Source organism: Melospiza georgiana, chromosome 3 (assembly GCF_028018845.1).
Source record: "Melospiza georgiana isolate bMelGeo1 chromosome 3, bMelGeo1.pri, whole genome shotgun sequence".
NCBI lineage: Eukaryota > Metazoa > Chordata > Aves > Passeriformes > Passerellidae > Melospiza > Melospiza georgiana.
This window is the reverse complement of record NC_080432.1, coordinates 46,062,077-46,080,344: the sequence shown is the minus strand read 5'-3', so window position 1 is coordinate 46,080,344 and position 18,268 is coordinate 46,062,077. Positions and strand designations below refer to the sequence as shown.

Here is an 18,268-nt window from a genome sequence, read left to right as displayed (position 1 = left end):
AGAAATTCTGTACCAAAGCCTAACTGCACAAAGGCAAAATACCTCCTGCATTTGGTATCTCAGTGAATTGTGTGTGGTTGCGGAAGAACACAATACTAGAAAGGTCAGTATACAAATCTGGTTTTTTGTTGTTGCTAAGATGCTTTGGTAAAATAGGTCTGGCTCTAGGAAGCATGAAATAATTACAGAAGACACCTGTTAGTCAGCAAATGGAACAAGTAACTTGATTTCTGTACCTTACATTATATCCTTCAGAAGCTACTTGAATTACCCTGGCACCAATTTAGCAATCATTAACATTTTATCTTCATTCTGGTGAACACTAAGAAGGAATAGAAGCAGCAGCAAACAGAAGATAAATAAATTATACAGCAAAGGCTTGGAAAAAATTTGGAATCAAAATCCTGGATGGCAATACCTCCCGCACAGGCATTGGTTCTCCTTCTTGCACCCAAATCCAGTCATTACCAGTTTCTTTTTAAAAGCCTGGGCCTGAATGAATTGATGTGTTATATGGCAGCCATGACCTAAGTAAACTCCAAACAAATCATTCATCACAGCAATGCTGCAGAACAAGCTGGTACATTCTCAGAGAACTGCTCTTCTAAACACACGTTATACATAAAGAGGTAACAGAAAGCACATATTGTAGGCTTTCATCAATTGTACACAAACAAAGCCTTTTATAATTTTGAATAGGTTTGAGATCATTATGCCTGGAGCCAAGAGGCTCTCAGTAGTTTAAGATCTAATTTTCCAAACTTTTGGTCAAAAGAGTCTTTTAAAGTGCAGGGGAGAAAGGAACACTTTTTCTGTGAATATGTTCTGTTCACAATGCCCCTACTCAAATCCTCACATGCACTGTTTTGTTGCTTACGAAAAGGAAAATTCACAGTCTCCAGGTCAGGAGCAGGAGGTGCTCACTCACTTCAGCCTCCACATTTTCTGTTACCCATTGTTCCCCTTTATAGCCTGAATTGTTCCTGGAACTGTTGACTTTCTCCAGTTCTTCATCTCATTCTGACCTTCCTGTCACTCAAATCTACCAAACACACTGTGCTAAATTTCCTTTTGTTTGCCTTTTGAAATTATCTGCTTGAAGATACGAAAGATTCATGTGCAGATCCAGGAGGGTAACTAGAAGACAAGGAAATGCCTACTGTTTTATGCTCTGGGGCTACCAACATGATGAAGCTAATACCATGCTGTTGGTTTAAAGGCACACCAACATGAGAGCCAAGCAGGTAGTTTAACATTTTAGTAAAAATTGGAGGACTTTAACTCTAGAAAAAAGTGCAATCAGCTTAATCTAGTCACTATTATCAACTCCTTTCCCTTTGAAAGCAAACCCTGAATCGGTCTGAACTCCTAAAGACTCAAATCTTATTCTTTAATGTGGTGTTTTTGTTTTAGCTATTTTATCAGCTTGTGATAATAAAGTAATCAAAGTGTTATGCATTAAAATTAATATTGCATTCTCTATGAAAATGACAAGAAGCAATAATTTCATTAAGGAATTTGGACTTTTCATTCCTACATTAGCACCCCAGGCCCAGAGGGTTTTTTTCTCTTTGGAAGTGTTCAGTAATCACTGGTAACTAACAAAAGTATACTTAACACTGTGGTATCCTGTAATTCACACCAGCAGCTGCACAAATAATTACAGCCCTTCTCAGGTACAACCTCAACAATTTAAAAGAGTTTTCTCTGAGCAGGGAAGGACTGAAATCCCTCTGAATGGTGGGGAGATCCACAGAACTCATTACAAGGGTCAAAAGAGTCTGATCCATGAGACATACAAAGAAACACTACCTGCTGACCAGCACAGAAAGAGAACTATTTTCAGACTGAATCAAATTCTGCCAAATTTTGGCTGATGTTTTTCTACATTTATTAAACAGAAAGAGGTCAGTTTTACCCTGACCATTTCAGCATTCCTGTTTCCACAGAAGGGTTGTAATGGACCACACTCTTTGTTTAAGACCAATCAATTCCATTTCCTTGCCTCCGATTCCCTGTTTTGCAAAAGTACCTACCATCAAAATTTGATTCAGCCTCCTTTGAATCAGGCCCAGGGGACATCACAGATCTTTAGAACCAGACTTTTGTTTCTGTTTCAGGGAGTGCATAAATATGGAATCATATAAAGCAGGGACATTGGAGACTGATTGGGTTATCTACACCATCTCCCAGTCTCCAGGTAGGATCAGTTTTGCCTAAAAAATTCTTAGCAGCTATTCCTCTGATGTTAGGAGACTCCATTCACTAGTTCCAATAATACATCCATGAAATTACTAGAAATTTTTAGATCTGACATGCATGGCCAGTTAAATCTGGTATACTTCCAAATTTTTTTTTCAGATTTTAAACATATAATACATTACTAAAGCTGTATGCATAAATTCCGATTTGTTTTACTTACTCCTCATTGGAAAGTGCTCTTTCTGCAAAATTAATTGAATAGTGGCATTTAAGATTTGTGCTAAACTACTGCAGCAGTTCAGCTTTACAATATCACGACACTCCCTTTTATATTCATTTATTTTTATTGTTTTTCTACTGAAATTAAAACAAAAATAGTAATTAACTGCCATATCAAGGTTTTAATTTTAGGCAGGCTGGTAGAGAAGACACTAAAAAGGGAGTAACATCCTGCAACTTAAAACTGTAGGAATACTTTTTGGTACTTAAAATTGCAGTGAGTCAATTCTGAGCCACAGAACATCACTTTCAAACTAATGTTTTCTCTTTTTTTTTTATTATACTTTAAGGAAGACATCACAATCTGTTTTCAAGGTACTCAAGCATTTCTTTCAAGTTATCTAGACTGTCTAACAAAATCTGATTTACAATGGGACATGTCTACCACAGGTGCCATTAAGTCTAGAGCCATGAGACTGACTTCTCCCTGGACATCTGTTTAACAAGATTATGATGTGGAAGGGTACTGCTCTTCTCTGTGTGAAGTGCAAGGCTTTTTATCCCAAGAAATTATTTTCTACTCCTCTCAGCTAACGCACAATGAAGTTTTTCTAATCACTATTCTTAAGGGGAGACAAGAAAACTTAATTAATATATAGACATTCACAAGTAAGTAGGCTAGCACCACTTTTTTTTTAAATTCACCTCCAAATCAAGAAGGGTTCTAATTAAGATGAGATAAGAGATTCATCTTCCTCATCCCCTTCCCCAGCAGAGTTTTGCAACTATAAGTGCATAACAAAAATGTATTTATGTGGAACAGAGATCTAAAATGTTTTGAAATGATGTAGCAAGTAAAATTGGTTACTGCACACAAAAGCAGAAAAAATCTTGCATCTTACTAATATTTGAATTACAAACAAATTACTTTCCAAAGTTTTTTTTTCTTACGCAACTAATTCCCACTCTTAACACGGATACTATGTAAATAAACATTAACATCCGTTTAGCGTGCTTAAGGGAAAAAGCTATCATTATTATTTCTCAGCTGGAGAATTAAATGTGGCAACTTGAGTACAGTGAGAATTTTAACATTTGAGAATAGAATCTTAAAGGAAATTATGAAACTCACAATCAACATATTCTAACACAGACCAGCCTTGCTAGGCTTCTTTGGGATTTTTTTTTTTTTTTTTTTGGTAATAAACAAATTTTTTTGTTTATTTTGTTGTTAGCTGGGGCTTTTGGTTGGGTTTTGTGTTGGCTTTGGGGTTTTTTTGGCTGAGAGGTGTCTTGAGAGCAGGTAATCTTTTCTAGTTCAAGGTTATTGAAAATCAAGGGTAGGGAAGAGTTCTGAATTTAACTGGACCCAAACTACAGAATCAGTCTAGACAATTGTGAATATTAGATTTGTCTTAGTTAATATTTTTAAGATAAAATTAATCATCAAGGAAATTCAAACATTATAAAAGGTAAACAAACCCCACAATTTCACAGAACATGAACCTAAAAGATTGTGAATTCAGTAAAAGGGAACTAATTTTCCAATACAAATAACGGTTATTCAGATTTGTTAAGCTGCATTCTTTGGTTAGGTTTTTTTTTTCCTTAGCTGAAGCATAGATCACATTTTTTTTCTTAGATCAAAACTATGATCACATACTGACCTACCCAAAAATTATTCAGGTTAAGCAGAGCATAAATCCACAAAAGCATAAAGTCACATATTTTCCAGATAAAATAACTGTACTTCATTTCTGGTTTTACCCAGTTTGCTTTGGTACATGACAATATCTTAATGCTTATGAAAACATAGCTTTTTTTCTGGCTATAATATCAGTTAGTTATACTAATAGAAGTTAAATATTAATTTAGGGTTCTATCTTGCAATATGTTCATAATTTAGTAGAAAGACCAACCTCTAAAGTTATTTACGTGCCTAAGGAAGCTAACTGGGACATTTGTGAGAACGTTTGTGAGACATTTTGTGTGAAGAACAGGCGTATGTCACAATCTGCAAGTGCTTGGGTACTCTGAAAATCCCACCAGCTGCAGTGAGGTGTGTCAGGAAGCCCGCCTCCTGTCACACCAAAAACCTTCTTCTGTGCCCTCTGGTGTGGATGGGTTCTACGGCCACTTACAGGTGTGGTGTACTAGAAAACAGACAAAGAGGAAGAAAAGAACATGCTGAAAAGTACACGAAAACCTCCCAGCACTGCTAGAATCTGGAGATGACTGGACCCATTGAACTTGCTGGCATCAAGAATGTAGGCAACTTAAAACATGTCAGAGAAGTTAGTGTCTGCTCCACGTACCCAAATGATCACACACACAGAGGATGGAATAAAAGATCATCCGGATCCTTCCTGAATACCAGCTCAGAAATCACTGGTGCACTAGTGTCATTTTCCTCTTGGGAGTAACCAAGTGTGGCTGGCTCTCAGCTGTTGCTCGAGTATCTTGAGTGAAAGTGAGTGAGGACTGTGTGAGCAAATAATTGAAAATACTGTATGATTAGGTCTCTGCCATTAAAAACAAGAGCTCGGTTCTGCTGTCAGTAAAAGCTGAATTCATAGAAGGTATTCTCATTAATACTGTTTTTGATCTGTGTCTCCCCCAGCTCAATCCCCTGTCAGGGAGACAGTGATTTACAGCACTCCCTGTCCTAGAGCTCACTTACACAGGTGGCTCAACTCCTACCCCCACAGGAGCAAACAGCGTTAGTATGCCCCTGCCAGCTCAGTGGAACGAAACAAGTATGTTTTGTTACTTGAAAAGACTTACTTGGTAGGGGTAGAGAGTGACTCCATTCGTTCTTGACAAAGACCAGGTGCCATCAAGGTACTGGTGGGCCTGGATGGCCACCGAGTTGAGAACATTACCATTGCTGGGGCTGGTGGCCATTTGAAAGCTGACCTTGGCTTGGTGTCCAGGAGAGCCATTTTTTTTCTCCACCCCGTTTCCAATTCCTAGACTGTTGGGTTTTCCACCGTGTTTGTTGGCAACAAAGCCTGTGTAGTTGGATGGAGCGTAAGAAGCAGGCACGTAGGCCCAGTCCCTGGGCTGCAGGCTGCCCATGTGCCGGGGGCTCACCAGCGTGGGCACGTTGGACAGAGGTGGGGGAGAGCCTGGCGAGGCATCGTAGTGTTCTGAGTTGGCAGCTTGCTCCAAAGTCAGCACCATCTGAATGGCCTCTTGCTTCAGCTGGTTCAGGTGTGTGGCACAAACATCACATCTGTTGTCCTTCTCGTTCCACGCCTTCCGAATGGTATTGGGAACCTGGAGCTTCTCGTGAATCACCGAAGAGAAACCTGGGTCCTAAAAATCAAACAGAGGAGGGTAAGGGGGGACAGGAGAGAAATGTTTAACCACAGTCACCACAGTGAAACATTATAACTGCATTTCAAAAGCAAATTTATGAGATAAGCTTAGAATGCAAACAAAGGCCATTAGATATAGTCAACATATGCCAGCAGCAGAGCTGAACAAAATTGAGAAACTGGATTGTGTTGGAAAGGAAAAATTCTTTTACTGATAAGTGGCAAATATAAATCCACTGCAAGCTTCAATGCATGGCAGAGAAAAGGAATTAACCTGCTTCACACCACTGCACCTAATTTCTGGCTTGAATGAAATCTGCTCTTAGTTACATAGGTGAGATTAAGAGCAACTCCACTATAGCCAGTGGACTTGTTGCAAGGTTCACAAATCCATCTACTCATCAACCTCAGCTTTTGCTATTCAGAATACCCAGGAAATACTTTGCAACAAAAATTTAACACTTCAAAGACAGCAGGAAAAAAAGAAGTACCACCACTCTCTCAAAAATCCTTTCCAGAATTCAAAACAGATAGATAGCTGATCAAATCATTTACCAAGAACACCCTTTCCAGCCAAAGAAAAAAAAACCTCTATGTTAACGAAAATTCTAGCACTATTTTGGGTATCTGCTGATAACATCAAAGTAAAGATTTTCTTTTAAAAATACAACATGTATAGAGTTAATAATCTGTAAAGAATTATTTTTTTGTCTGAAAGCATAGTTCTGATGCAAAACCACATAACCAGGTTTAAAGCCTCTTGTCTCATAGCCTTACCTCATGGGTAGATATTTGAACATCAGTGGTGCTGCGCACAGGGCAACATGCACCCTGATCTGAGTGCCATCACTGAAGTGCAAATAGTGAAGCCAAACAGCAATCTTAAAGCAGGCTTGTCACCAAATTGGCCTGGTTCTTACAGTATCACACAGTTTTAGAAACAGCAATGATGTGTGCACAGAGCAAAAAGTGACAGTTATTTGATGGAAATATTTCTTGGAATTTTCACACCACATTCCTGTGGTTTTACAGATCAGGCAGGACAGACTTCACCTGCCCCTCCCTAATTTTTAGAGACTTACTGGTGGATTTTTTTATGAGTAGTCAAAAAGTTTTTAAATCAAGAGTATCAGAATCTTTTTCTCTTCATCTTTGTGGCTTTAACAGCTTTAGCAGTAAAATCGGAGAGTGCATGTCTGTGTGAGGAAAAAAAAATCCACCAATAGTCAGCACTCTTATCAAGTAATTAAGTAATTTGATGAACCCCATGCATTGAGATAGACAAATTTCATGTCTTGATAGTTTGGCTGTGCTGAGAAAGTGGATAGGGGGTATAATATAAGGAGGGAGAGAATTCATTGGTAGAGGGTCATATTCATTATGATCCATCTTTATTATAGACTCAAGCATTTTATTTTCACTGTTTAACTACCGTGAACAGCTCCTCAGCATGCAGTGATTAATTGATTCATAAATCACAGAGCCTCCTTATGCACAGCAGCAAAAGAGCAGTTCCAGCCACAGAAGCCCAGGAGAGTCATATAAGCTGATGGGAAACAACAGGAGGCTGAGGTCTGATCAAGCCTCAAGCTGGTCATTTCTATTCCACACACAAAGAGGGTCAGAGCATCAACGCGTGTCAGGAAGGCAGGAACTGGATTCTGCACCAACCCTTCCCCATTAACCTTCAGGAAAGGGACCAGTGGAAATCAGGGGGAAAAAACAGGATGCAAAACATGTCAAATCACATTTTCCATTCCAGACCATAACTAGGTCAACAGATCACATCAGATATAGGCATCCACTCCATGATGCCAGGTGTGCCAGGAAATAATTCTCTATTTTCCCCATAATGAGCTAGACAAAGCTGCCTATACAGCTGAAGTGAGGTATGAGTCCTCTTTTCAGGCTGCTCCACATCAGTGCAGGAAAAATCCTTGCCAGCTCTTCCTTCAGTTAGCAAGTGCCACAGAGGTGGTTGCTGTTCTTTGAAAGCTAACTTCCCCAAAGCAACTGGGCTTGGACCCAGGTAATTAAATACAACATTCAGATCCAGCAGCAGTTGGAACATGGAAATTTCTGGATACTGTGATAAATATTCCAAGGAAATAAAGCCTTCTCTAACATAAGCAAATGTCATCATGATATAAATATTCAAGTAGCACACCAACTTTAAAGAGTGCTGGACAGCAGTGAATTCAGCTTCATCTCAGTGTTAAAACAAACATCAGATCGTTCTGTGATACAACAATAAACACAGGGAGAGAGGGAGGGAGAGAAGAAGGCAGACTGTTCCTCCTCAGGAGCAGAAAGAAGAAACAGGCACAACCTGAATTGATTACTCCCAAGATTAGCCCTACTAATCTATCACAACCTACTAGATGGATAGCTCAGTACTGGATCCAAATCCGGGATATGAAACAGAAAAGTCTATGGGACAGCAAATGAATTTGGATAAACTCAGCTTCCAGAAGGACATTAGTCACAGTTTGTTCTCAAAACAAAACTGATAGAGTCTAGAGAGTTTACTTCCTTATTCTGCACTAGGCAGCTCTACTATAATTTCACAGAAGTGGCTGACAGTCTTACAAAATATCTAGCAGGGAAGAGGCCACAGCTGAACAACCCCTATACCCTTGCTCAGAGAGCAGACACACTACACTTGCTGTTTCAGTATTTCATCTGCACACATTCCCCCAGGAATCCTTATCAGTTCAATATCTGCTCCCATACAAAAGTGATGGGCAACCCTCACTGGATAAGCACTTTGAACCAGCTGCACAGAGCAGCAGGAGCTGAAAAAGGTTACAGTCTCCAGTGAAACATGTGAGGTCTAAGAAACTCCACACTCCCTGGCACAGGAGCAGATTTGCTCGTGAAATCTGAGGTTGACACTGAAAACACCATTTATATTTTGGCACTCATTTCCAGTCCTGATGGAACAAAGCATAGTGACACTGAAAACTGAAACAGAACTTTAAAAATCACAAGAGAGTTTGCTTTGAGTTCAGGGCAAAGGTTCATGATGGTTTCTCTTCTGGCTGCAATGTTGGGTTCACCCAACTTTAGTATAAACAGCATTACTGTAAACTCCTATTCCTATAATAAACAAATGGAGGCATGTAAGAGGCCTGAAAGCTTCAGAAGATCAGCCACAACACAGAGCATTGCATAAATGCACGAGGCAAGAAGCAAACTAAAGAGAGTGCACACTGAGCTATTATGCAAGAAGCCTTTTCACATTACCTTTGAGCCCTCAAGGTCAAGTAAACACCAAGATAGTGACTAATCTCTCGTCTTTGCTCCTGAACTAAAAACCCACATGGGAAAGAAAGAAGCTGGAAGGAAATTTTGTGTGTCAGAGACCTATCATAGGTGAACTGAGGAATTCTTGTTTTACCCAGTGAAAACATATACAGAGAATGGGCACTAGTTAAGAAACACTGAAGGACACAGACAGCTCAACCAGGGTAAATGCAGTCCTGACTTCACAGGGGAAAAGGAACTGCATGATTATTGTATGACAAGGTAATGCAGAAGATTCTTCCACATCCTTCATACCCCTTCATGAATCTGCACCTTGCTGTATAGTGTTCACAGTGTTTTAACTCCATCTAGGAAAGCAGATGACAAAGAGAATAAATCCTTTCCTTCCTGCCACCCAGCTTAGAGCCCATCTTCCTCAAGAGAGAAAGCAAACAACCACTTCCAGCATGAAGCACCCTCTGCTTCACACATACATTTACACAAAGCTCACAAGAGACACAATGAAAGCAGGACAAGCTCAGCTGGTGGACACAGAGACAGACAAGAAATAAAATGAACAACCTGCACTTTTACATGTTAAAAAGAAACTAGTTGATCATAGATTTATATACAAACACCTCACACACATCCTACTCTTCTGCAAGCACATAGCAAGCAGATACTAATATAGGTTACACTCACTAAGATTTCATACATAACTGTATTTTATTTGGTCAATGACAGCCTATGCAAGTCAGGCGTGGTAGCCTTACATTTTTACCTCAGAGAAAAATCAAATATACAATGGATCTCAAGACCTTCTTGAACAAATTGTGTTCTTCAACACCAATATTACTCATTGCTCTTCACAGAAAGACAAAGAAGTCAATACTAACTAAATCACAGAGGCCAGCTTCTGCTTAAAGATGCTCACAGAAGACTCAGGGAGTTCTTTTGTTTCTGGAGGGGTCCATGCAGAAATGACTGCTGGTGTGTAATCCATCACACAAGGTAAGGGGAGAGGTAGAGAAAAGCAATGATCAAAGTTCATCCCAGGAAGGAGTTTTCCAGATTCTCCCACTCCACAGGCCAGGTGTAGAAGGACTTATTGAGAAAGCTCCATAGAAGGGAAGTTTTATCCTGATTAAAACCCCTCATATAATTCCATGACTGTGCAAACATCTCTGCTCTAAACACAATGCTGTTAGTCAACAGTTGTTCTCTATTTAGGAAAAAAGGAGGAGGGAGGAGAAAATAAAAAAAAAAAAAAAAAGAAAAAATCTTCCGCATTCTCCTTTCTCTCTTGAGGGTGTACTTTCCAGCTCAATAAAGTGATTATACTTATAATTTATTTTTCATAGGCACTTAGGCTATTGTCCAAGTGACTTTGCATCCTAACTTAAACATATCCTACCATCTTCTAGGCTACATTTGAGAGATTGCCTGTTTGCAGCACTCCAGAGCCCAAACAGTTGAAAAAACAGCTCCTCATGATTACAATGGCACAATTTCTGTTAAAGCAAAAGTAAGTCCAAATATACTGAAGTCAGTGGGAGGTTTCCTTCAAATAAGCATGACAGGATAAACACTATGACTCTAAATTAGCAGCACTGCACCATCAAACTGAGCTGGGAGCTCTTGGATAAAAATCAGTTTGTTTCATTCAGTAAAGATTGAATAATCTGAATTATTTCAGTTGGTGGGATCTCCGCTAGCACAAGTGGTTGTCTGGTAAGTAAAAGCCAAGGTTGCACATGGGTCGGACCAAGGGGGCAGTAAGGTGGCCTCCCTTATCCTTTGCTCTGTACACAACAACTGACACCTTCTCTGGGCAAGACCACACTCCCTACCCTCCCTGCCACAGAAGTCCCCCCTCACACCCAGCATGGCACCTTCAAATAAGCCATCCACTATCACTCCCAGCTGAGCAAATGAAACCAGCTCCTCTGCTAGAAAAGAACATTTCACTCTCTTCCTCCTGAAACTCTCTCCTTCCCCTAGCAGCAACACTCTCCACTGTTGCTCCATGTTGAGGACAGTAGAGAGAGTAGTCATGAGGAAAGCATAGCAGAATAAGAAAAAGCCTTTTTACATTAGCCTGTTTCCAGAAAGCCCTTGTAAAAGCACTCTCTTACCAACTGCAGTAAAACCTCAGCAGCATTATTATGCCTCACCTCTTTAACTACTGCCATTCTTGTCTGTCAAACTTGAACATTCTGCTGCTGACTTGAGCCTTTCGTTTCAAAAAGGCAATGAGAGTACACCCTGTCCTACAGTCAGTATCTCCAAAACACATCTGGGAGACCAGTTCTTTTCAGAAAGAGGGGGAATTCAAAAATGAAGTCTTAATCCTGTCTGGTGTAACCCTCACAACATTTCAAGGTGTTTTTCTTGAGCTGGCACATACAACTGACATTTGGACTCCTATAATTTAACACTTGTCAGTACTAACCAGCCACTCTGCAGCCAGAAAAATGTGTTCATTTGGTTTAGGCAGTTTTCTTATCTGAAAGAGACAGAAAGTCTGAGCAGGGCTCACCTTACAAACTCACAGCAGCAGGAAACAGAAGACAGAAAACCCTGGGAAAATAGGAGGATTAAAAATGGGACAGAAAAAAGAGAAGAAAAAAAGAGTTTTCTAATTGCTCCATGGACTGGCTCATGGCTCTGCTGATGGATCAGCACTGACGGACTTACAGCTGTACACATCTGGCACACAGGTGTTTGTGTTAGCATTCAAAAGCCAGGCAGCAGCCAGATTTTTAATTGGGTTGGGAAGAAGAGATGAAACAGCAGCAGGAAAATCTAAATACACATTCAGTGGTACAAATCCAAGTCTTGACCAAAGAGCTCTGCTATGCAGTTGTCTAGAGCTCTGCTACATCTCTTGCCACACCATAATAGGGTCTCCTGGAGAGAAGATTCTTCCACAGTTATGTGGCAAACTCAGCTGTTGCTAAAAGGGCAGTATTTGTCAGCACCCTTTTGATAGAACAAAGAATAGAAACAAACTCAGAATTGCAGAAACCTCAACCCTTATGCTAGAAAAAGCAGCAGCTCTAGTCTCCCTTCTTTGCATTGGATATGGAAAGATTGCATTTGCTTTCTTAGCCACCAGAGCACACTATGAGCTTGTGTTCAACTGATTGTTCACCTTGATCTCCTGGTACTTTTGTGCATCATTGTTATAAGCAATTTAGTATTGTGCATGGGGCCCAGATGTATTTCAGAAGCATTTTTGCTCAGGTTTCCAGTCACCTCTCAGAAATCAGTGGCTATTGTTACCTCTTCACACAGCTGAGGTCCAGCCACAAATTTGACCCAGCTATTGTCAGGACTAGATGCTTTCATGAGCTTACAAACTGTTAGCCTTACTAACCAAATGTTACTCTCACTCCTTACTACAGTGGCAGATATTATACCTTTTTTATACCTTTATAAAATCGCTCCGATGCCATTCAAAAAAACATTGTTCTGTGTGGTTGATATCCTTTTACCCACCCTTTCAAGCTCATCTGGGATAAGCATAAAGCATGACTGACCTATGATTACATGGGCCAGACATGCTAAAATACTGGAATAACATTAGGGTTTTTTTGATCCTATCAAAACTCTCTATTATTAGAAGCCTTGATGAGCATCTAATCACCACATCACTTGAACCTTTTTGAGTAACCAGACTACAGTAGTAATTCTTGTTCTGACACACACCCAAATTTCCAAAGTTTGGCGTGCCTTTCCTGAGAGGAAAGCATTAGAGATATTTAACAAATGACAGCACTGAGCCACTATTGACACAGTAACCACTGACTTCTGGAAAAGCTGTCATGCCTGAAGTGGGATAACTAAATGAGAAGGTCAGGAGAGTATTTGTGACACCTGTATGCTTACTGTACCCCTGATTTAAAAGAGGTTTGTGGCAAGCTAAAGCCACTTGTAACTTCTTTTCAAACATGAAAATCTTTTATTTTAAGCAAACAATCATTAGAAAGATTATTGTGGGGTTTATTCAATGATTTAGCAATCTCAAAAGAACTATTCAATATGTAAAATTTTGTAAACAAATCTATTCAGCTTCAGCACATCTACAATTGAGAGGCATCAGAGAACCAAAACCTTTTGATCCTCTTCAGCTAATTTTTGTATCCTGCTTTTTTAAACCATTTATGCAGTTCACTCTTATGCTTTTCTCTCCTCCCTGAGGAGCATTATTATTTTTAAATTGCATGCAAGACCACTGTTTTGGAAGGGAAGAAATAATAGAAATAAGGAAAAAAGTCCATAGATTGATACAGTTGTTGGTGGGGGTAAAGAACTTTGCCTTTGAATTTCCTTTTAAATTTGGGCTATTGTGCTCTTCTGTTTAAGTCACTTGACTTCTGGAAAGAATATTGCCATTTTGTCCACTTCACACTGAGGTTCCAATGAGATGCAGCAAAGCTACCTTTCATTCATCTTGAATATGCTTTCCTCAAGCAACACTCTTTCAGGTTCCCTTTTCCACTTTCTTCTCTGCTGCTATCAAATTTCTGCCCATCTCAGCTTGACTGGAGAGGAGTTGGGAATGTCAAAGATATGGAGTGATTAGAATTAGAGCATTGCAAGTCTTAGTACAGAACTAGTCATGGATAGTTAAAACCTGAAGAGTCGCAGTTTAACAGGGCCATTTGAAATTCACACTTTTAAACTGATCTTCATTCATGTCCTTGATCATGAAAACACCAAACAACCCATGAAATCTTAATCTTAGCAAGTAGAAGTAAATTTCTGCCCACTTTATTCAAATCAGATGGAGTTTATCTGCATGCCACCTAGGAAACAAGAAAACAAATATTTTTCCTGACCAAGGGAAAGGAGATCACAAAGACAAGTTCACAATAATGATGAAACCTCTCCCATGCACATTCACAGTCAGAAGCACATGAAAAACTGACATTTGGCTCTTCTGTTTCAGCTTCGCATTAGATAGATAACACTGCTAAGAATATGTAATTTGGAAATAGGAATGAGCCCCTTCTCTGAACTGGTTCTCAAACCCTTATACATGCAGAGCATTCCAAGCTGCACACAAACCTGCTCCTACCACTCAGTGGCAGTCACATCTCACACTAATATTGTTGACTGGAGACTTCCATCAGCTTTTTATCTCAACTGAACTAAACATGCAACTCAGTACTCACAGAGCTGTTACATGCCTTCTTTAGAAGTTAGTTCCTTCATGGGAATGCACCTAGGATCAAGCAACTAGGCCTAGAGAAAGCTGGAGGTTAAGAGATCTTGAGATGCTGAGAACTGTACAATCCTTTAGACTACAGAAGAAAAAGACCAAATACCCACTTGAAGCTGCTGGTGAGACTGGAAGGGGACAAAGGAGGGCGAGAGAAGAAATCGAGGCAATGACCTTTGAAAGAATTTTTTTCTCGTAATTCCTGACACAAGCAATTTGAAAGTCTGTTGATGGGATAAACAATTGCTGACCTAGAAGGAAGATCACAACTTTCCTATCAATGAGTTCTATGCCATCCTGCTTTCCCAAAGGACTTTATGCTATTTTGCTATGTATTTTGGATGGACAGAAGTTGCACGAGAGCATCCTGTAAGCAACACTGAGGTTTGATACCACCTGTCTGACACATACCAGGCCTGCAGTGGGCTGCTGCTCTAACTAGTGGCCACATACCAGGTACTGACAGTCCCCAGCTGTCTAGCCATGCAGGCTCTCACAGTCTCACTGCCAAATCTTTCCCCTTCAGCAACATTTGGCCTGGTATGATTATCACCTCCTTCTCACCCCAAGCCATTCACCCACAGAAGAGCTGTTCTGCTTCCTTCTGCATCAGGACTCTGCAAACTCTCATAATGCCCTAGAACAAACTACGTTCCAGTGACTCAGCCAGTTGGAAATCCCCTTTTCACCTCAGAGAGGGAAAGGCACCACCATTCTTGTTCCTTTCCTGCCAGCAATACAATGGCCATGCTCCCTTCCTGGCGTGCACAGCCTTTTGGAGTCCAGCCTCGGGCTCACCAGGCTTATCAGGTGCACAGCTCCCAAACCCTCCAGGTACCCTCCAACCCTTCTCCTGCCCCTCTGCTGTGACACCACCTCACTCTGCACATGAATCCCAGCTCAGGTTAATCAACACCACAACACCACTTTGGGTGTGCATAATATTGTTTTTATTTTTTATTAGCACTTGAGTTTGTTTTTATTGATACTGTGAACTGAGAAAAGAAAAATCCCAGTGCAACCCAGTGAAATTTAATTCTAACAGTTTTACATACCTCAGTGTGAGTTATGTTTGCTTGTGAAAGCTCCTCAGCTTTGATGTAATACCAAACAGTAACCAGATATGGACTTGTGTTTATAGTTGTTCCACTACCACAGTTATATTAAGACCTTGTTAATGATCTAGTTATCAAATTCTCTAATTATGGTTTTGCTTAATTTCTTTTGTGCACATGAAATCACTTATAACTACTGTCTGTGATCCCTGGAACACCTAAAATGAGGTGTAACATGAAAACCTTCTCTTTGGAAGTGAAATTTGTAAATGCATGTACACTTCTTTTATCAATTCTGATCTTATCATATTCTACAGATTTCTCATATACATCAGTTTAGATATATTTATACCATTTTTATGCTTGCAGGAAATATTACAGACATATGAAAATGAACAGAAATGCACCAGAAAAGTTAAAATCTACCTCTGAGGGCATTATGTGCCACTAACTTCCATGCAGCCAAGTCTAAAAGCATTAGAGCAGCCATGAAAGAATATTTATTCCACTTAGGATACAGGGCAAGAGGCAGGAGCACACCTCAGCTTTTCAGCTGGGAATAATTTCATGAGCTAAGTTGTTTTCAGATTTCCACTCCAGTTGCAAGATCAGCTTATATTTTATTAGCACAGTATAAATATTTGTAATATGCCAAGGGGAAGAAAGAGAAAAAACCAAAAATCCTGAAGAAACTCCTAAAAGTAACAGAACTCTGAGCTACTCTCAGGGCAAACTGAGTAGCTCTGTCACGACTCCCTTACAAACAGCATGGGGACAAACTGCCGTGCCCAGGACACCTTTTCTCCAGGCAAAGCTCTTTTCTCCAGCCCTGGGGTAGCTGCACTGTTCAGCCATGCCAACACACATGGCAGAAAGTGTGTTATGACACACAGCCTGTTTTTCTTAAGTCTGCTGCAAACATACCTGCTAAATTTCATTACACTATGTCAGTGTGTGACTTTCTACCCAAACTATAAACTCATACTTCAGCATATGTTTCAGCTCCAGTTCAGCAGACTCTGCCTGCATCTGCTGAGGCAGGAATTGCACGGGTTTTGGCATTTTGTGCCAAGAGGAGGTGATAGAGTCTGGCTTTGAGGGGCTGGTGAGTGCAGGAAGATGTGTGGGGAAGACAAGAAGCTGTGGTCAGGATGGGACCTGTAGGGCTGCTGAGTGTGGCTTTACATGACAAGAAGAGAGCTCCAACTCCACTCACTAGGGCTTTTGCAGAACCTGCATTTGGCTGCTTCTGTGCCAAGTGATCCAGAAGGCACCTATTGCACTAGCACTGACCCAAGCTGACACAGCTGAGTGATATAAGGCTGCCCTGAGGGAAGGTACCAGCTTGGGTCCAGAGGCTGATGAGCCCATCTTGGCTGCCAGGCTTCTGGCGAGGTGGGTATAGAAGAAGCCTTTATGAATCTGAAGCCAACCTAAGTAGGTATAGGGTAAAATATGATCCTGTGGGCCACAGACAGCCCCCTGAGTCCACTGCTGTTTCTGAACTCTCACAGCCAGAAGCAAGCAACATTTACCAGTGTGCTTCTCCAGGCTGTTAAGTGCTCTATTTCAATATATATCTTTACAGACAGATTAGGAGAGCTTTAGAGTACAGCTAATAACCTCCTGTTGTTGTCACCTGTTAAAAAAAGAACAACACAAACTCAAAAAGAAGGCATTGTTTCAGTGCAGAACTATTGGGTTTGTTCAAATTTACTCACACTGTGAAACCCCAGGCTGCCACAGCCTGTATCCCCCATCCTCTGCACTCTCACAAAGTCACAAGAAATTCAAATGGTGAAGGATGCAACAGGACTCAGCTGGAAAGAGTTCTCACCAAGGTCTCAATGAAAGCATTCACAGCTGAAGGAGGCCAAGCACTCCCCTCCCCACATCCATTCACTGGGAACAGAAGCCTCAAGCCCTTGCTGAGGGACCACAGGGGACAGGCACATAATGAGCCCTCACTGCCAAACAGCTCAGTGTTGCTGGCCCCCCATGACACTGATCTACAAGTGTGGGCTGCAAACATGTCCAACCCATTCCCACCACAGCTCACGCTCTGTCCTGATTAAGCTGACTGCTGACAAGCCCAAGAGGGGATCAGCCTCTTGACTTGTGTGGTCTGATGAAGGCTAAGATTACAAATCTTTTTCCAAACAGTCCCCAAGCGAGCCACACACAAAAACAAAATAGGAGAGGGAAAAAACTTCCAGTTGAGGCTGGTAACATTAGCCAGCCTTAAACAAAAATACAATGTACCTCAAGTTACAGTTTCAGATAAAAAGCTCTATAACCAGTGAGGAGCAGTATGGATTTCCAACTTTTGTAAAGATTAAAAGACAGTGATCATGACTTCAGACTAATACAGGACTTCTTGTGCACCCAGTCACAGCAAAATCAATAGGGAAATGGGAATTATATCTGAATGAACAAAGCTAATAGTTCTAGAAACAATCATTGCCACTATGACACTGCTCTCCTCTCTCCCCAAGGGCACCTCCCAAATTAATCTACAGAGTAACTCTCTAAATCAAGCTCCAGGTTTCCACACTACTGATTCATGTCTTAGATTCAGAAATAAAACCCAATTAAAGAAAATCTAGATATATCTTCTTAAATAAAAATCATTTACAATCAGCAGAGTAACCCAATAGCCTCTTAAAGTACTTTCTATGAATTGCAGCAACCACTGATTAAGTAAACACATTTTAAAATCTACATACATGAATAATTCATGCAGCCTGGAAAAAAAATCTGATTTTTGTTTTTTTATTGACAAACTGACATCTGGATTTGGATTAAAAAAACAACTAAACAAACAAAGGCAATAGTGTTAACATCATCTGAGAAAGATGCTTCAAGGAAAACAGTGCAGGGAAGGGGGAAACAAGGAGTTATTTTACTGGCTTAAATTTATTTTTGTCTGAATAGATGAAAGCTACAGAAAGAAAACGATTTTGAGAAAACTCTCCTACCACTGCATTACCTTATTTTCA

The 18,268-nt window shown here is 40.4% G+C and overlaps 1 protein-coding gene across 1 annotated transcript in view; it reads right to left on the bottom strand.

Moving 5' to 3' along the window:
• Positions 1-18,268, bottom strand: part of KIF26B (kinesin family member 26B) — a 253,565-nt gene that overhangs the window by 180,779 nt on the left and 54,518 nt on the right. The window contains exon 2 of the mRNA XM_058019915.1: positions 5,206-5,739. Within this exon, the coding sequence (XP_057875898.1) occupies positions 5,206-5,739 (534 nt within the window). The remainder of the gene's footprint in view (positions 1-5,205; positions 5,740-18,268) is intronic.